At 48.8% G+C, this 18545-nt stretch overlaps 1 protein-coding gene across 6 annotated transcripts in view; it reads left to right on the forward strand.

The window, feature by feature from the left end:
• Positions 1 to 18545, forward strand: part of SNX13 (sorting nexin 13) — a 2094218-nt gene that overhangs the window by 289088 nt on the left and 1786585 nt on the right. For all 6 annotated transcript variants that reach the window (XM_069648499.1, XM_069648500.1, XM_069648503.1 and 3 more), the window contains one exon: positions 6980 to 7101. In XM_069648499.1, coding sequence (XP_069504600.1) covers positions 6980 to 7101 — 122 coding nt within the window. The remainder of the gene's footprint in view (positions 1 to 6979; positions 7102 to 18545) is intronic.

Consider the following 18545-nt stretch of genomic DNA (forward strand, 5'->3'; position numbering starts at 1 on the left):
TGAGGCGGTTGTGAAGGGAATGGGGATGCAGTGTTCTGAGAGGTGTGGGCGTTTTTGCAATTGGAGGGGTACTTGGTGGCATATACGTAGTGGGTGCCGGAACCTAGCATGAGGTTCCTTCTGATAGTGGGGTATAATGTGCGGAAGTAGGCCACAGTCTCCCGATTGGGTGCATACGTGTTAATAATACAAAATTCTCTATGTTCCAGCCGCCCTCGCATTATGACCCACCAGCTCTCTTTATCCTGGAAAGTCACGAGCACCCTCAGGGGTACTGACACTGCTACCCATATTAATACTCCCCTCGCATATGCAGAGTATGCAGAGCCAGCGTTATACCTCGCCATTTCTTAGCCAGGTCCATATGTTTCGCCTTAGTGAGGTGTGTTTCCTGTAATAGTGCAATGTCAATTTTCTGACACCCAGTTAAGTCATGATCCTGTTACGTTTTTAATATCGCTATTAGGGCCCCTGACATTCCAGGATGCTATTCTATGTTTCCCCCATTGCATTTGTAGATTCTAATCCTCCCAAACAGGCCAATTTCCAAGTGCAACCTTCTGTGTGGACCTATATGCAACCTCACAACTAACTAGATGTAAGTCTCTTTAATGTCGGTTGAGTTTGATCCTTCTTCTTCTTCTGGGAGCCCTATAATTCTTACATTGTTCCGCCGGGCTCTCCCTTCAGCATCCTCGGCCTTTTCTTCCAGATTTTGCACCTGTTGCTGCAGTACCCTGACTTCCTCTGAGGTGCTTTTCAAGCCTCTCGTGTTCTCCGCTACCTCCTTCTCCAGCGTTGCAGTGCGTTCAGCCAGTGATCTCCCGTCTTGTCTCAACAAGTTTACATCTATGCTGATAGTGTCCATTTTGGTCTCCAGAACTTCTTTCAAGTAGGCTACGGCTTCCAAGATCTGCTGCTCCCTTCTCTCGGGCAGTTGTTCCGCTTGAGTTGCAGGGGTCGTCTGGCCCGTGCTCTCTGCTAGGTGCCCGTTCTTGATGCATGCCTCCAGTGTCAATTGCTTCCTCTTGCCTTTATGGGCTTTGGACATCATGACTTTGTATCCGGCATATTTTTCCACCCAACTCCCAATTTCTGCCCAGGCGAACGGATTACCCTGCCTTGCGCCCTGACCTTCCTGGTAGGCTTCACCACCTTTTCATTCTGTATGCCCTTCTGTCTTCCCGTGCGGCTACTAGTTACTGCATCCAGCTACTCAAGCTTTTTCGTCGAGACAGGTTATTCTATATCAATCCTACCACATGTCACTTCGGCCTTGTCTGTCGCAGTGAACAATGCGTGCGTCCTGCTGAGGCCTAATTGCCTGAGCGCCCTTCTCGTCGTTATGCTGGTGCGTATAGTAGACCTCTCATGCCTTGCAACCCATACTTTCTGCTGGAGATTGCTAACTTGAGGTCAACAGTCTATGGCTGCCAGTACAGCTCGGCACTCAAAAACGCAGCTCCTCTTTTCCCCACCTTGCTTTCTCCAACTAGTGGGGGTGCATATGTTACCACGTTCCTGCCAGTTGATTGACTTATATCACAGCACAAGTTTGTGTGCATGGACTTCCCTATAAAGTATGCCGTCTGGTTTGCAGCGTATGCTTCATGTGCTGTGCGTCCAGGAGATGGTGCTGTAATGCAAGTACAGGCCCGTGCCTGCTCCTCTCTTCCTTGGACAAAGGGCTGCACGAGCCGTATCCTTTTCGTAGGTATTACCCAAATTGACCTTTAACAATTGACCTTTTGCACAATTGACCTAATTATAGTGGTCCTAATTGACCTTCTGCACAATTGACCTTTATATTATTTTAGTCTATTATTTATAATCCAAACCCAACCCAATACATATATAAAATAAGGGGATTGGGTGGGGTGTTGTAGGGGGTTTTGGATTGGGTAGGCTTTGAGGGGGGTCTCCCCCGCATTTCTGTCCTAATTGACCACCTAAATTAGGTCAATTCTCCCAAGGTCAATTGTGAAAAGGTCAATTAGTATACAACCTTTTCGTATGGTGGGCTGCTGCTTGCTGAGCCGCTACACCGTTTGTCTGCACTGGCCTTGGCTGGCTCGCATCTCCTCTAGCTTCACGGCCTAAAAATAGTCGTCTGGCATCAGCCCAGCTAGTGCCTATGTAGTGTTGCTTCTCGCCCCAGCCTCACCAGCCCCTGGGCTGTGCGCACCATGTGCTGCCGTATAATGAAGCCCTCTCTTCTGGGGCCTCGCTTCCGGTGTGCAACCATCCCTCTCCCCTAGGCTTTTGCGCTCCGTTTATATTCTTGCAGCGTTGTTCGTCTGTGCCATCTGCTTTGCATCAGGCTGGTCTGTGCCAGCCAGCTCCCTTCCACGTTCAGTGCCTTATGGCATTCTCTTCCCTTATATTGTCCTGACCAGTGACTCGCCGCCTCACGGGCTGTTTCTCTTGTAGCTTCCCTTGACTCAATGTGCTACAATGTATCCGGGTTGATCTCTCTGCATAAATCATCTTGTAACTCTGCAATAGTCCCGCTCTCCTCAGCTTCTCAGCTTACACAGTTACAGTTACCAACTGGCATATAATTGTGGGGCCTTTAATGTTAGCTCACCCGGGTGTTGCTCTGTGCGTCCTAGCGTTTTCCGCAGAGTCTAGACTCTGTTCTCACATTGCGTGCGCCGGCGTCTCCGACCAGTGTTTACAAATCCTTTCCACCACAGATGTTGAGTCCCTCGCATGACCCGCAGTGCGGCTTATTGTCCTGGACCATCTGACGATCTACTGCTTTGCTGCGCAGCAGCTCCTCTCGCTGCTGCCTCCTGATCTCACTGGGCTGCCGCTACTTGAGAACCCGCGTTGGGGCTTTGTTCCACCTAAGTTCCTTCCCCACTGTGTGCAGGTCTCCTTCACTGCGCCGCCATCTTTTTTTTCGGTAGCAGGTCTGGTCCCGGACTCCGGACGGTCCGTACTCAATTGGTGGGGCACCGCAGGTTGCTCTATTTTACTCAGCTGTGCACTATTCCTTCATGTACACAGCGCTGTTTTTTCAGGCCCCCAGGTATGCATATACCTCCGTTTGGGAACAGGATCATTGTTGGATCTCAGGAGCAACAGAATTCCCGTCCTACATCATGGCTACTTCGCCACGCCCCGCAAGTAGCGACATAGTTGTGAGTATATTCGCTTCATTTTCACCAATAAGGTTGTAAATCCCCCTCTGAAAAGGGTTATCCAGGCCCCGCTATGGAGGTTATTAGCGAGGTGAAATCCCAAGTACCTCATTGATGACGACTTTTCCAAAGGCTGGTCTCCCACCTTCCAGATAAAGGTTTTACAATGTTTTTTTGTGGAGAAAATAACGACCTTCGATTTTTGGCCATTGATTTTCAAATTATTTTGAACGGCATAGTGATGGCATAAGGTCAATTTCCTGCGGAAGACAATTGGGGTCTTATCAAAAAGGGGTGTTCATTGTTATTGGGAGTCCTCTCATCCAGTTCACCCATGCCCACTGCTGGAACCCTCCTCGGGTGTCTTCTCTGTCCCTGGACCCTAGCTAACTTTGAAGTGCACTACTTACTTGTTTGAACAATCTTCCACAGGAACTTGGGCTTCTGTTGCAGGTCAAAGTCAATCTCACCCTTCCTAACGCTGCACCTACTACCCCAGGGCCCCTCTTCTGCCCCTGAGTGAACTTGTGCAATTGAATAGGGAAGGACTGGATAAAGGATTCTGTCTTGAAAAGAATAAGTGTTGAAAAGTACTTACCAACTAGTGAGAGTGAACTCTGAGAGTGAACAGTTAAAACCTTCTTAATTACCTTGAAAGTGTTTTGCCACTTGTGTTTTGCCACTTGTAAGGTTATTGTACTTACCTTGGAAATGTTCTGCCATTCTGCAAAGTAGATTGCGTCACCCTCTTCCTAAAAGTAATGCTGTTGGTTTCCCTTTACTATTCTTGTTGGGATATACATGTATGATTGTCCCCAATTGGGTCTTGCTTCCCCGGACTTGCTATTAGCCTGTCTAGAATAAGTCTGCCTTAGGTTATACTTAAGTTGATGATGGCTCCTTTTAAAAGTATATAGGTTTTACTTACCTTGGGTTGGCTGTGTGCCATCCAAAAATAGTGTAATACGTTATTGCCTATCTTAGAGTGTGTTCCACTGAGCTGAAAAGCAACTGTAATTGTATATTACACCAAAATGTCTTTCTCCCCTAGTATAACTGTTATCATGAATGTAGTTATAGGTTCCTACTGTTCCTTGAATGAGTGTCCCACTGTTCCGAAAAGTATACTTGCAGGTTGGTTTACTATGTGATTTCTTTGCTGAGTGTCACTGTTAGGGTATACTACCCTTTTATTACAGAAAGTAATCTTAAAAGTAACTAATGGTTTTTACTCCCCAACAATAAGTGTGACCTATGACTTCCCTAGAATTACTGTTGGGTATTCTGAAAAAGGTTTTATGCTTTTACCTTCAAGCATAGTGTTGTGTTTTTATAAATGTGTTTGACTCTATGACCAGTACTTAACCCTAACTTGTCCTACTTGTATTTATACTAAACCTTTATTTTGTACAATACTTCTGGTTGAAAGAGTTTCTATTGAATCCGGTGGTACAGCCTTATATTTGGAGTGGAGTCTTGTACTGTCTCAGTTGAATGGTTTTACTAAGCCCTTAGTCAAAGATATTTGGGTTGGTGAAATGCCTATCTTGCCCCATCTCTAACTGGGAGTAGTCTCGACCAGAAAACAAAAGAAAAATAGTCCAGGTTAGTTCATAAAATAAAAGGGATGTCTGTGTCGAACCTATGCTTGCCCTCACTTTTTAAGTGCAATAATATGTTCAGGATAATATTTAAACAAAAGGGTGTATGAAAGTAAAGTCAGGATCGCACGGGAGCTGTCCCACAGCTCCCTTCCCCACGATGTGGTCACTTGGGCATCTTCACAGTTCAAAAGGTTGTTACAGTTCATTAATCCCAGTTCTCCTCGAGCTTCTTTGGGCTCTCCCTTTTCCCCAGGGTGTAACAGTATTTATCTTACGTTTCCCAGTAGTTTCACTTAATTTCCTCGTGATTTGTTAGCACCAAGTTCTTACACTTCATATTTTCCTCAATATCAAATCAACCATAGCCTTCCAGATAGTTCTGTACTACAACTCCCACAGTGCTCTCTGGGCATCAATGGGTTGTACAGAAAAAGGACAGTAGGTCCATGTAGGAGAGGCGCTGCTAGCTTGATAGGTTAAAACGGTACTCGGATGAAACCATAACATGCACAAACCATATAATTAGTAGCAAACAAATAGAAAATGATGAGGAAAGGTTTTAATAAGCTATGTCCCGCGAAGGGTCGAAACACGTCTCGGCAGATCTGACAAAGTGTTAGCTCTGTAGACTGTATGAACACTGGGACTATCAGTGCTTTGTGCTAGTATATAAACTGCCCCCCCTCAACTGTCCTCCGTGTAGATTTACACATTGGCACTAGAGTTGTTGCTTCGCTTGATCCTTCACCTGCCTTCTACATATGGTAGGACAGATTGTACATTCAATTTGAAGTATCCAGAGCAATGGGGGTGAGATATTTCTCAGGTCTATCCTCGAATTGTGACACCACCCATGAAAGCATTCCTCCGTCTCAACTCGCATGACAAGGGTTCTAATGCACTCAGACCTGGGGAAAATGGTAATGATGGGGCTGTGGTGATGTGGTGGCCTAGGCCATATTTGTGCCGATATGTATTTTAACTTTGTCATATTCAAAAAGTTTTTGTGCCGCTATCTTTAAGAAGGTAAATGAACATGTATTGCAAGAATCAAGAAAGAAATCAACAGCGCCCACTGAGCGCTGTCCTGTTAGGATTAAATGGTCAGTGGTAATATCAGACCTTTATAATACACCAGGCACATGGTAAATAAGCTATAGTGATTTGATCAATATGCATTCTTTTGGTGAGTGTGTGTTGGCTATGACATTTTGACAAAAGAAACACAATGACATGGACTTTTCTCCCTCTAATGGGATAAAGCATTATAAAAACAAACTTTTATTTCTGATCGCAGTGAGGGGTCATGATGCCCATGCCATGTGGTTCCATAATAATGCAGGTCGAGGCCGATTTTCAAAGCGAGGACCTGTGACTAAGCAGCAAGTTCATTGCTCAAAATGTGCATTTTAACACTTTCACTAGATCGAGTGAGCGCCACAAAAGACCCAATCTGCAACCGCCTTAGATTCCTGGAGGCTCAGCTAAAAATGTGCAGAGACAAGTTTCAAAATGGTGACAATTTATGACATTTAAGAAAATATTTAAAATAAGTTAACTCCATCTGCTTACCGCGATAACCATGATATATCGTCATTTGGCAAGAAGGTTATCATACCGCCATAAAACCAATACCATGACACCCCTAGTGGGTTGGTATACCATTGGAAAAGGGAGCATACCATGTATTCTCCTCCCAATCCCTGGTGACCCTCCACTCAGGTGATCCTCCCTCGCTTGTCCACCCCCAGGTTCTGGATACAACAGCGATGGCCGTCCCCTGGCCACGTGAGCAGTGGATCCCGGGGAAGTAGGAGGGAGAATACCATCAGGTTTCTCACAGAATAGGAGTATAAATGAATCAGAAGTTGATTAAAATAAATTTGTGCTTTTTCATTTTAGGAGTCCCAATGGGTACTCCAACCTGTGGCTTGCAAATAGAAATTAGAGTGCACCCGGTAAAAAGTGTGATGCTTGATTATGCTTATAAATATCAATTCAACAAACCTAAATATTGTAAATATTTTAGCTCAGGATTTTGGGTGATAAGGTTATTCATTGAGTAAATCGGTTAGACTGTGACCTACATGGTATACCGCTCGTCTCTGGTTCTTCTTTGAAGGTCTTCAAAAAAGAAAATACTTGTAGCTGCAGATGAGGATAATTATAGGAAACATTATTTTCTCTAAAAAGGATAATTCCATTATACAAAGTGTTCTTTTCTTTCAGATCAAAAGAAATAGACTGGCAGCCTTATTTTACAACGCGACTTGTGGATGATTTTGCTACACATCTTCGAGTATTCAGAAAATCTCAACAGAAAATGGCAGAAATAGAAGATCAAAAAAAGGGTGAGATGTTCACTAAAACTTAATCTGAAGAATATCGCAGTAAATGTAGGTAAAGGTCATTAATTGGTAAGTATACCATCTGAAGAGATTTGTGTATAACGTGTAGATCTCACAGTGGCATTTTTATTGTATTGAGCATTTCGAGCAGAAGTGCTCTACATGGGATACAGGGAGCACATACGCTGATTGTGCTGACGAAAGTGTGTGACTGCACGTGTTGTGACTGAGGAAAGGCAAGTAGGACAGTAAAGAGCTAAGCTACATCTAGCTCTGGTGAACGGTTCTGCATTACATGTGCTGCTTAGATTGGTCGTTTGAGCAGCCATTCAAGATCTTCCTTTACATAGTGGTGGGCTTTGAGGGCTTCTTTCAGTGTTGGCAGGAAGTTAATTGCCCTCAGGGCAAGATTGGTGGGGAGCTATTGATTTGAGTGGAGGTTCTCTAGTTGAGCAATGGAGCAGATTCTGGAAAAGCTGCAACAAGGTTTTGCGATACTGAAATAGAGTGCTTCGAGCGAGTGCTGTCTCCTGTTCCATACGCAATACTGCTGTTGCTCTAAGTGTTTACACATGCGGCAGCTGATATTAAGTTTCTTCCTAATCCCACAAACGTTATTCATTCTATTAGACCTTTTGGTAAGACCTGCCCCCTGTGAACCTGGAAACCACTTAAGCGGCGAGCCGCGCGCATCGGCTCGTGTGCTTCGAGCAAGCGCTCTCCCGCTGTCCCTGTGAGCGGGTAAGTCATTTTGTTCTATTCCTTAAAACGGGGGAGTGTAAGGAGACTAGTAAATTTGTACCAGGAGATGCCTGTGAATAAACGTAATGCTTCTGCACGCAAGGGGGGCCTGTAACAAAATGATGACTACCACATTCCACCCATTGAATGGTACAGCAACTGAGGGAAATACTCCCTCTATCTTACAAACTGAAATCTCTCATGGACTAATAACCTCATTCTTTCAAGTAACTCTGATAGAAGTTACGACTCAAATCAATAATACTAAGCGTGAGCTACCAGACCTGCCCTGCCCTAGTGAAATCGGAGAGCAGGAAGTAAGTTCAAACTTGGGAGACATTGATAATAACTCTCTGCTGGACCTTTGTTACTCTATCCAGGGGAGCATGATGGGAAATGGGAGAACCAGTCCCCCAACTAATATCAACCCTGAAGACCTGTTGATGCTGCCCAACAACCTGGATCAAAGGGAGAGGGATACCTCTGTCAGAATTTCAAACTCACCTAATATGTGGCCGGATTCAGACTCCTCCCTTCCTCTGTCAATCTATTCTGCTCAAGTTGATCAACTCACAGTAATTAATTAATTTGTGTTTATCAACACTACAGTTTGCAATTAAATGTCTGCTTACACTATGTGGACGGATCAGCGACAACTTTTTGGGGGCTGAAACAGAGGGTGGCAGACTTGTTCAGACCAAGATTCCCCATTCTACAATCCCACCGCCTTTTAGTAAAACGAGTGGTAGAAGGTGAACGGCTGACTAAGGATAATGTGGTAACAAGATGAGATTGTGATACTCTTGGTGGGAACGAACGGAGATCAAGGCCCAGTGTCTCCCACTGTCTACTAGACACGTCGCGAAAAAGGACAAGCATGCAAGGACATTGGGAGCAGTCTGGTCAGACCAAAAATACTGATGCTATCCCCCTGGACACAGGCAATTTGCCCAAAAAATACAAAAGAGGCTGCAAGAAGTGTGCATGCCAGAAAAGGAGATCGGACAAGACATCGGGTACTTTGAATAGTTGGATGCTGCCCATTGACAAGTCAATAGATGGCAACGACTCGGAGGTTGAGTCTGTGGCAGATGGGGAAAACAAGGCAGCGCATGAGTCTGATGAAGAAATTGAAAATATTTGCTCGACCCCCAGATGGAGTAAAGAGAAGCATGAAGCACGACCCACCAGCTGTGCAGTCCACATCCTGGTGCTAGCGGATGACCAACCAGACCTGGACGTAGCCATTCTTAAAATCAAAAGAATGCATCAACAGCAGACAAACAAGTGGGTGAATCGCTCAGCATTTCGGAACATTATACATCAAATTCCTTCTCTGAGAGACCGAATATCTGAAGACTTTGATTTTGTTGGGCTGCGAAAATGTCTTAATGCAAAAGTATCTTGAATACTCTGCAAGGTTCCTGACTCGACCACCTTGACCCACAACTATAAAAGCCAATTATGCAAACTTGGTCTGCAACTAGACGTTGACCCTGAAACCTCAGATCCCGACCTGCCAATACATGGTGTTAGGGGAGTTTTCCTAAAGTCCTACTGGAAGTAAGACTTTAGTAAACTATCCCAGTGGTTTGTAGATCCCTAACTCTTAGTATCAGTCTTTACTCGCTCAGGACCTTGGTAATGTGGCAGAGCAGTCAGGCTTATCTTAAGAGGAAGATGTAAGCTGTAGGTAAGTACTCTGAATATTAGTTAGACAGGCACAACAAAGAAGCACTTATACATATAGTTATATAAAAGGTACATATTTATTATATTTACACCAGAATGACTTACCGTAATCGTATTTCTGATGCATGTATCTGCTTAGATTCATATGCGCCCCCCTTCGTCCCCTCTTGGAGTTGAAGGTTCTTGGGGAAAACGGTCTTGCTCTCTACCTACACTCCACGCTTTCACTTTCCACTCCCTCTTGTGTGTTAAACAAATAATCTGAGGGTCCTCGTTGCGTTGGGCATCATGGGTACAGTCAAAGTCACACTAGGGATAGTATTACAAACACGCCCAGTCAAAACCTCATGTGCAATACTTTGTGGCTACCACTAGATGTCAGCCTGTGCAATGCATGTGAATCTAAGCAGATACAAGCATCAGAAATAAGGTTACGTCACTTGTTTGCAGGTAGCCTTCTGTAGTCGTCTGGAGCAGATGGGCCCTCTTGGTCTGACCTTCATCCTGTACCCAGTGACCCTCCCATGAGGCAGCTGACCATCACCCTGTGGGAAGGTGGACCAACCACCTGCTTAGCAGCTCCAGGTTTGCCTTCTGGAGCTAGTTGTTCCACCAATTAATGATCTTTGCTGAGGCTGATCCGTTCCCTATGCACTCTGTTGCTGCTTGGCTTCCCCTCCACATGGACGCCTCACCCCTAGCTCCTTGTCTGTACTCTTCACAGCAGTCGGCAGCAAGGAACTCTTGCGGTTGGTTATGCATGACATTGGACTCTGTGTTCAGTCCTCATCCCCTGTATTAGATTTATTAGATGTATAGTGCATTGTTAGGGATAATTCTCAGAAATGTGCTAATTCCCTCCACCTTAGAGACCTCGAGCAGCTTTGCTGGATTTTGGGGACTTTTTAACCTGGAGAGAGTGAGACCCTTTTTCCCACTCTCTTGTATTTTAATGTGATTTCTTAGCTTTGTGTTTCTTTTAGTTGTGGAGTCTGACAAACTCCATAGGCATCATCTTTTACATTGTCACACTGCACCATCAGTGCAGTGGCACAGGGAAGTATGTTAGATTTCCCCAAGGTTTAAATACCTTCTCTGGGATAAACTACTGTTTCCCAGAGCAGTAAAGTGCAATTGACTTTACTTACATTTGTAACTTTCTAGACCCAGCACAAACTATCTTACAATAGGGTGCTGGAGGGGTTACCTAGTATCCCCTCTGCCTAGCTTCTCATGTAACAATTTTATGTTACCTTTTCCTCACTGAATGGCTGGTGGCAGTGGTTTAGTTTTAACTACCGTGGTGTGCATTTACCGCAGACTTTGTTCGCAGCTGCAGTAAAGCACCCAAGGGTGCTATTTTTGTTAAAATGGCCCTGGTCTTCTTTTTCGCCATTTCTTTGTGGAAAGGTCCTTCTTGAGATTTACTCTGCGCGCCAAGCCAAGTTTGGTCCCATTGTTCGCTTTGCAATTGGCGGGATTCACAAGTGAAGCCCGTCTCTGGCTCCAGGGTGTCTGGAGTAGGCAGGAAGTGAGGGTGGTGCTGCCCGAATCTCCCTGTACTTAGTCTCCTAGGAGACCCAAATGCACTCTCTGTATTGGCCTGCTGACTGTCTGGCAAGGACAGGCACACTGCTGGGTGACTGACAGCTAGGCTGGAATGAATGGGAGAGAACTGAATAAAAGGCAAGGCTTTTGGCTTGGAAGGCAGAGTTGACCACTGGACGAAGGAACCGAAGAAGAACTTGAAGAGGACACCTGCTGCAACTCTTGGACCGTTGGATTGCCTAGTGAAGCCCTGCTGCTGCGCTGAAACTCCAAATTCGTATCGACAGAGAAGCCCCTGCAAGGACCAGCATCCTAGCTATTGAAGTCACCTGAGGTTGTGTCTGTGGGCCATCCCAAAAGGGTATTTACTGATTTAGAAACTAAGAGTGTACAGTATTGAAGTGTATTTGTGTGTTACTATTATATTGCCCCCTTCTGAAGAAGGCTTACTCTGACTGATAAATAAATTAAGAATTGTTTATTCAAGAAACCTTGAGTGTAAGTGTTTATTTGAATACTTGTCACTGTGAATCTCTGTGTAACTCCCCTACAGCTCACATTGACCCCTCTTGAGATAAGCCTTGCTGCTCAACATGCTACCAAAAACTGTGTAGTACAAGAGGGGGCCTGGCTAGCATGCAAGCTGTAAGGATGCAAGTCCATCGGAGCTCCGGCAGTCGCCACAGGTATCCTGCTAAATATTGATTGATTTATTATTTATAGAGCGCTTTATGCCAAAGCGCTGAATATCCTGATTCCTTGACAAAATATTGCAAAGAATCATACCGATCCATAAGGGAACGCACACCCCACCATTGGGGAAAAGGATAAGCAGAAGATTGTACTCCCCGCCGTTAAAACTGAGACGGACTGTGGCACCCTCTCTGTGCGAAAGTCCTCCACAAGATGGCCACCGCCAACTGCCTGAGCTCGGACAGTGCTTTGTCCACACTGGGGGGTACTGCACTGGGACATTTAAACATGGGCGAAGCACTGACACCCGTGCCCGCTGTGCTCTACAAGACAGGACCAGACTTGACAGAGAATGGGTGTCCGATTGGGAAGACACTGCTGGGACTACGCACGCATAAAGTCTTGGAAGTGATAGCCGGGTGTGGGCCCGTGGTCGTGGCTGAGGGGAGGATGGCCGGGGGGGCCCCCCTCAGCCAGTAGACCCTAGCCACGAGGTCCGGGTCAGCGACCCCCTGCATCTCGGCCGCAGTGCGTGAGCACCCCCGGAATGGGGGCCAGATCCTAAAGAGACGTGCATCCAAAGCGCCACCTACAGAGACGTGCCGGAGGATTCTTGATCCCCGTAGACCCCTGCAGGTCGCCTGGCAGAAGTGGGCAATAGACACTGCACAAGTCCTGGTGCCCGAGGAGGTGGACCGCAGAAAGGTGCAGGTCGAGCAAAACCTAGCACCAGACACCGAGCAGTACGGGACGGAGGAAAGTTGCAGGCACGTACTGCCTCGACAGGGATTGAAGGTAGTGGTGAGCTGCAACAGACCACTTGGACTCGGGAGCTCACCACCACACTTTCAAGTTGAACTGACCATGGTGTGAGAGGACTCCACTGACACGTAGACCCCGAGCGATGAAATCCTGCGGGAGAAGCCAACCTCTCCTCACGCCAGCTGCGAGTCTCAGGTGAGCGCAGAGCTGACAAAGCTCACCATTAACCATAAATTACGCATAAAACACAGTACCCGAACTACTGCATAAACAAAAATCCCACCCTGTTACTAAATATTATAAACTAACGGCTGTCTTAGCCCACATCCACCCTGTGGAAATAATAGTAGTGACTGCGTAGTGGGCACTGCGGAAGAGACCCCACTCGGAAGAGAGCAGTGAGACCAGACAGAACACCTGATATACTCTAAGCAATAGGGGCGCTGCTAGACCCAATCTGCTTGCGCCTGAAACGAAGGGGCACACACAACAAAGGATTCAGCAGTGAACACCCACCCCACCCGGCCATACCTCAAAGCCCCACAACTGCGCTTCTGGTTGAATCTGGCCAATACACCCCGTCACCGGTTCTGGCAAACGGACTCGGGGCGCTCCGGCACCTGAAGGGTGGGAATGTGACGCAGTGAGCACAATGCCTTAATTGCTACTGTAATTCATCGGAAGAGTGCCGACACTGAGCCTACTGCTCCCAGCCAGCACTACAAGATTGCCAAGGCGGTGAGGAGATAGGCGCCGCCTGGGACCGGGACGGAGAAACTAGGGTGCCGCAGATTTAGGGGATGTGAGGGAGAGGCTCTACAACCTATGAGAAGCCTGCCATAATCTACACAAATAAATGACACAGCTAACGAGACCCAGGCACTTCACGGAAACCGCATATGAACCTGAATACCCTGGGTCCACTCACCACCGAATAAATCCAGCAGGGGGGCCCAAAGGCAACGATCATCCGAATACTAATACCCCGGCCACACAATCCTAGATGGCACCTGTATGCTGACGCAGACGACGCCCCAGCATCTGCGGGATAGACGACTTGACCGCCCACCCCATAGTATGGACAAGGATAAGCCGCGGAAGACGACACAGAGCAGGATGGATCAATATGCGATCACCAGCACTCTGCTGGAGGTGGATCGGCAATGCAGCCAGTCTCCCCCACTGCCGAAAATGCTCTCACTCAAGGACGTGCTGGCAGCCATTGCCAACTCCCGCTCCTCCATGAAGATGAAAATGGATAGGTTTGCAGCAGATGTCTCCTTTCTCTGCCATGACTTGCAAAAACTCACCTCTCGCACCGGGGAGGCGGAACAACGCATTTCAGAGACGGAAGATAATATCAGAGGCATCAATCAAAAACTGTCACAAGCATTGAACCAGCTGAAGACCCTGGAAGCCCGAGTTAACTAAGGAGAGGGCAGTTTGCGCCGCAACAATGTGCGCATCCTCTGGTTCCCAGAGGGCGAAGAGGGACCCAGCATGGAGCTCTTCCTAGAGCAGTGGTTGGCAGATATCTCCGCGCCCCACTCCTTTTCCAAATTCTTCTCTGTGGAGAGAGCCCATAGGATGCCATCTGGTAGACCCACCCGAAGAGCGCCGCTCAGAACAGTAATTGCCAAGTTGCATAATTATCATGCACTCCTTCAGATGGCTCGCACGAAAGGAACAATCGCTCGCAACGGCTCCCGGATCGCCTTTTTCCGTGACTACACCCGGGAAGTGCAATGAGCGAGGCAATCCTTTGAACCACTGGAAAGACAATTATCCTTCATGAATGTGAAATACGTATTGCTATTTCCAGCCCAGCTCAAAATCTACCATAAGGGGACCACAGTACATTTGAATGACCTACAGGAGGCCTGGAGATTGTCAAACTCCTATCAAGGCGACTGAACTGCGAGACCAAGAGGACAGGGGGGGAAGAGCTCGGCCACGGCCGGACCGTGCCCCTCCTGGGAGATTCACAGAAATGGACAAACTGGTAGCTCCAGAACATGTAGCAGACCTCGATGAGCAGCCACCGGGATGAGGCCAGCAAGTGAAATGGCAGGCAACTGCAGCACTGCGACTCGCTGACCTTCTAGCTTTGCCCCTCTGGAATGTAAAGTTGAATGCTCCACGGAATTACCAGAAAGGCGGAACATGACGCAAAGCAAACAACCTTCACCTCCCCCCTACTTTCTTTCTCTACTCTCTTATCTTTTCTCCTCTTGTCTGTCTGGCACCGTTTCTGCCGGTGGGGGATTTGGACTCGACTGTTGGGATTTTTTCAAGTTTGTGCTGACGCCATAGTTTTTAGATTCACTAATGTTCGGGCGACAGATACTTCACGTTGGGCGGAGTATGGGCAGTGGGAGGGACAGGTTAAGTATTTAATGTTTCAGACCCAATATGTGTTTCTCCAGCATGGGGTCTGGCATGGATTCACTTGCTCATGAATATTCCCCATCAGGCTGGGAATCCCCGGTAAAGAAAAAATCAGTATCAGTTTCATTTCTGATCTGTCTTTCTTAGTAGTAACCAATCACTGGTCTCTGGGTCATACTGCCCCCAGCCAATGACTGCCCTCTACCTAAGCCCCTCCTCTGGTAGCCATCCTCAGATTTTTACCGCACGTTCAAGTGTTGGGAGTCCTCATGCTATAGCTCTCGAGCTTTTACTGCGTTTTGTGATTTTTCAGAGTTTAATCTCATTTTTTCGGTCAATCGAGCCTCGAGCTCCACCGTTTCTACTTCCGATGAACGGGTACCTGTTTCGGAATTTTCTACGCCCCTCAAGGGCGAAGTTTCGTCGAGTTACGCTTCTTGGAGGATTCCAGAAGATCTGAGGCCTACCTCATGGACATGGCCCAGGACAAGTGGAGCTCGACATCCCGATCCAAGCTGTTCAGAAACTGCCCTGGATGCGGTTTACAGAATGTTTTCAAGGAGGATGAGCATTCGAGATGTCTCTACTGCCTTCACGAAGACAAAACGCACATGGAGAGACTGTGCGTTTTGCAAGAACTTGTCAGAACGGACTATGAGGGATCGACTATCCGCCTCGCCAACTGGCTGGAGAAGGGCCCAGCAGGTGAGAAGAAGTCCGAGCGATCTTCTAAGTCCTGTGAGGGCGACCCTGCAATGGGGGCCCAACAGAAGGCAAAGCACCACGAGTCCGCCGGCACCGGGAGCGCTGAAGGGTCAGGCTCCTCGGCTCCCAGGCAGGGCGCACTTTCACCAACGCCATCAACCACGAGCCAACGCTCTGGCTCGGGGAAGAGAAAATCCGAGAACCCGGGTAAGCTTCTGGAGAGGTCCCGGTTGATCTCGAAGGAATCAGCCGAGGGGGAGCGAGGCAGTGACACCCCCCCCCCAAGGTGAAGGCCTCAAGCGCGCCCAAGGTGGTGAAGGCCTTGATTCACCAGGCTAAGGCCTCTATCAAAGTTGTGGAGGCTACCCCAGTGGAGGTGACCTCAGAGCCCAGAGTTTCCCTGCCACCGCAGAGGGAATCCTCTTTTCAGCCCATCGATAAGACCTCTGTGAAGACCCCGGCGGAAAAAGAGGTGGGGGGGGGGCGGTGACCGTTACGGACACGGATACAGCCTCTGAGGAGGAGCTGATTGAAGTCGTGAAGGGCCTAAAAAAGAGGTTTGAGGAAGTCCGGTCCCACAGGAGAAATCCAGAGGAGGCGGACGAAGAGGGTGACAGTGGCACCGACTAGGCTCCCGTGGAGGAGGAGCAACCATCGCGCCCGTCGCAGCCAGTGTCCGAGCCTCAGGACAACTTGATGGCCATTTTGATGGCAATACAAATCCTATGCACGGAGATGAGGTCGAGGTTGCCTTCTACCCCCCAACGGATGACCTAGCAGAACCGGGTCCCGTCGGGAAGCCCTCCAAACAAGCGGAGGAGTGTTCATCCCCCCCTGCCCTTCCAGCCCTTGCGGCCCGCTCAGTCTTTATCTCCTTCCCCTGATCCTAGGGATGACACGGGAACAGATACGGCCACAACGGGGACGGATGATGATGGGATGGGCCTTTCATCACCATCCCCTCGATCCTCCCCGCCCGACGAAATTGGCTCCTTCCACGCCATGATTGCCAGGGCATCTGAGCTTTTCCCGCTGTGCCCCGAAGAACAGAAGCAGGAAGGCCTCGTCTATCAACGGCGCGAGGCCAAGAGGAAGAACGTCCTCGCGGTGCCGTTGCTTGACGACATCTGGGACGAGGGACTTGCTCTCCTGAAGAACCCATCCATGACGCCTGCCAAGAGGGAACGGTACGAGAAGAAGTACCGGGTCCCCGATTCCACCCCTTTGTGCCTTAGGGCACAGCCGACCCTGGATTCGGTCGTCTCGGCAGCGGTCAAGAATAAAGCCGCGACGGCTTCAACTTCAACCTCCCCACCTGATGGCGAGGGAAAGAAACTGGACGCCATGGGACGAGTCATCTCATCTGTGGCGATGACAATTAAGGCGGCCAACGCCCTAGCGATTGTGGCCCGCTACGACAGGAAGTTGTGGTACAAGATCGCTCCTCTGCTGGACTTCCTACCGGACGACAAGAGGGCGGAGGCCGTGGAGATCCTGCAGGAAGGTGAGGTGGCGTCGGACCACGCCATAACGGTGGCCACAGACATTGCTGACACCGGTTTCCGCCAGTTGGGCAACAGCGTTTGCCTTCGACGGTGGGGATGGCTCAAGGCAACAGATTTCCGCCGGGACGTGCAAACCAGAGTTTTGGACATGCCCTTCGACGGGGACAACCTGTTTGGAAAGACAGTAGATGAGTCACTTCAGGCCATCAAGACCGACACGGAGATGACTCGTGCCTTGGGAGTTTTGCAGCAACGACGGCCGCCCTTTCGGAACTCCGGAGGCAAGCAAGGTGCCTCCAAAGGATTCGGCGGTGGCTCCTCTACGTACCGCCAGGCAGCCCGTTCCTCGTCGCAAGAGGCCTACAGAGGGCGCAGTAAGTCGGGAGGATCTCGTCGCTGTCGCAAGGCCGCCTCCAAGCAGGAATTAACCGGCCGTAGCGTCGGGCCCCCACCTGAGCAGCCCGGTGGTAGGCCGGCTGGCGAAGTTCGTCAGCGTGTGGGAGTCCATCTCCACCGACTGTTGGGTGCTGGATGCCCTGGCCCACGGGCACACTCTCGAATTTCTCGAAAATCACATCCCTCAACTGCTGTTAGAAGTAAGGGCGATTCTCAAGAAAGGAGCCATCGAGCTCGTCCCAAAGAGGCTCCGGGGCTGTGGAGTATACTCAAGATACTTCCTCATCAGAAAGAGGACAGGCGTTTGGCGCCCCATCCTGGACCTGCGTCGGTTAAACAAATACATCAAGGCCCAGAAGTTCTGGATGGTCACCCTCCAGCACTTGCTGGGACAGCTGGAGGAAGGCGACTTCCATCGTCGCTGGACTTGGAGGATGCTTACTTCCACATCCCCATTCTAAAAGGACACCGAAGGTTTCTCAGATTCGTAGTCCAAGGACGGCAATACCAATTCAAGGCCCTGCCATTCGGATTGAAGTCGACGCCCAGGGTATTTACCAAGTGTCTAGCAACAGTGGCGGCACGGCTTCGCCTGCAGGGGATCCACGTTTACCCCTACCTGGACGATTGGCTCATCCGAGCAAGGACAAGGGAACTCTGTCGAGCACACAGCGAAGACCGTCCAACTGCTCATGGATCTGGGATTCTCCATCAACTTCCCCAAATCCCACCTGGTTCCGTCGCAGGTCGCACTGTTTCTGGGAGCCAAGCTTGATACAGTGGCACAATTGGCCTCTCAGTCGGAGGAAAGGACAAAGGCCATCCTGGGCAAGGTGCAGCCCCTGCTGGCCACGGACGTGGCCAGGGTGAGGTCCATCAAATCCCTTCTCGGCATGATGTCCTCTTGCATCTAACTGGTGCGCCTATGCAGGCTGCGGATGCGTCCTCTACAGGAGTTACTCGACGCCTGTTGGATGCAAGCGGCGGGCAGTTTCGAAGACAAGATCCTGCTCAACA

Source organism: Ambystoma mexicanum, chromosome 2q (genome assembly GCF_040938575.1).
Source record: "Ambystoma mexicanum isolate Mex_15411 chromosome 2q, UKY_AmexF1_1, whole genome shotgun sequence".
Lineage (NCBI taxonomy): Eukaryota > Metazoa > Chordata > Amphibia > Caudata > Ambystomatidae > Ambystoma > Ambystoma mexicanum.